At 66.2% G+C, this 1330-nt stretch overlaps 1 protein-coding gene across 2 annotated transcripts in view; it reads left to right on the forward strand.

Moving 5' to 3' along the window:
- Nucleotides 1-464: 464 nt before the first annotated feature.
- Nucleotides 465-1330, forward strand: part of CD58 (CD58 molecule) — a 60838-nt gene continuing 59972 nt past the window's right edge. For both annotated transcript variants that reach the window (XR_001000717.1, XM_011933085.1), the window contains exon 1: nt 465-655. Coding sequence is in view for 1 of the 2 variants with exons in the window: in XM_011933085.1 (XP_011788475.1) it covers nt 586-655 (70 nt within the window). In the remaining variant the exon portion in view is untranslated. The remainder of the gene's footprint in view (nt 656-1330) is intronic.

Here is a 1330-nt window from a genome sequence, read left to right on the forward strand (position 1 = left end):
GGTTCAAAGAGGCCGTCTGATGCGGGATCCCACAGCGCTGAAGGGATGAGGGGCCCCGGGTGCTCCCGCCCGTCCCCCTGCCTCCTCCGGTGGCTCTCCGGGAGCGACAGCCCCGTCCAGTCACCGAGCGGCCTTCAGCACGCTCCAAACGCTAAGGGGAAGCGCGGGAGGTGCGGGAGGAAGGCAGAGAAACCTGGTTTTTAAAACGCAAGTCACTTTCAAGTAAATAATTTCTTACTTAAAAATAGCGTATGGAATGGCGGTGGAATGCCGGGAGGGACCGAGCTGGGGGACTGGACAGCGCCCCGGGGATACAGGAAGGAGACGCGCAGAGCCGAGCCCAGGAGCGCGCCTGCGGAGTGGAAGCGGGAAGACTAATGCGGCGCCGCAGAGGGTGGGGGAGGAAGGGCCGGGGAGGGTGGAGGAGGAAGGGCCGGGGAGGGTGGAGGAGGAAGGGCCGGGGCGGGCCGCGGGCTGCCAGCCCCGGGCGGGGCGGAGCCCTACTTCTGGCCGCCCGCGTAGGCGGTGCTTGAACTTAGGGCTGCTTGTGGCTGGGTACTTGCGCAGAGGCCGGCCCGACGAGTCATGGTTGCTGGGAGCGGCGCGGGGCGAGCCCTGAGGGTCCTCGGCGTGGTCTGCCTGCTGCGCTGCTTCGGTGAGTGAAGCCTGCTCCAGGGGCCCCGCGCCGGCCGGCGGGTACTGGGCAGCGCCCAGGCTGGGTGGACGCGCTGGGCTCGAGGCGGATGCAGATCAGGGACCGGGTGGGGACGGGTCGCTGTGGGCCGGGAACAACTCAGCCGTGGGAGCCTTTTCAGGAAAAGAAAGTTGTTATTTCATCGCCAGTGTCCCTCATGGAGTGAGCAAGGAACTGTGACCTTAGGGAAGGACGGGCTCCAGCCCGCCTGCCTCTCCTGCGGGGCCCGCGCGCCCCCACTCCCGCCCTCCCCCTCCCGAACCCCAGTGACCGAGTTCCTTCCCGGGCCTCCCCAGTAATGTCGCTGAGCGCTTCCGCGGACTGCAAAACTTCTTCCCAGCCGTGAACGCGCCCGGGACGGGGTGCAGGCGCGGATGCCACCTTCTTGAGGGCGACGCCCGCTGCCCTCCGCGCGCGGTGCAGTCCCCGCCCACGCCGCGTCCGGCGTATCAGCAGAGAGGACTTTTCAGTCGTCCCACAGCGAGGAGCGGGGAAGCAACTAGGAAGCCCAGTCGGCCTCGGCCTCACGTTGAGATTCTTAAGTGCTCCTTTTTCCTCCCCTCAAATCCTAAAAACTAGTGTCAGAGCTGGTTCCATCCTCTCCGTGTGTTGTCAGCCAAGTCGTCACAACAACCA

The sequence above is a fragment of the Colobus angolensis genome, unplaced genomic scaffold, assembly GCF_000951035.1.
Source record: "Colobus angolensis palliatus isolate OR3802 unplaced genomic scaffold, Cang.pa_1.0 Scaffold124, whole genome shotgun sequence".
Lineage (NCBI taxonomy): Eukaryota > Metazoa > Chordata > Mammalia > Primates > Cercopithecidae > Colobus > Colobus angolensis.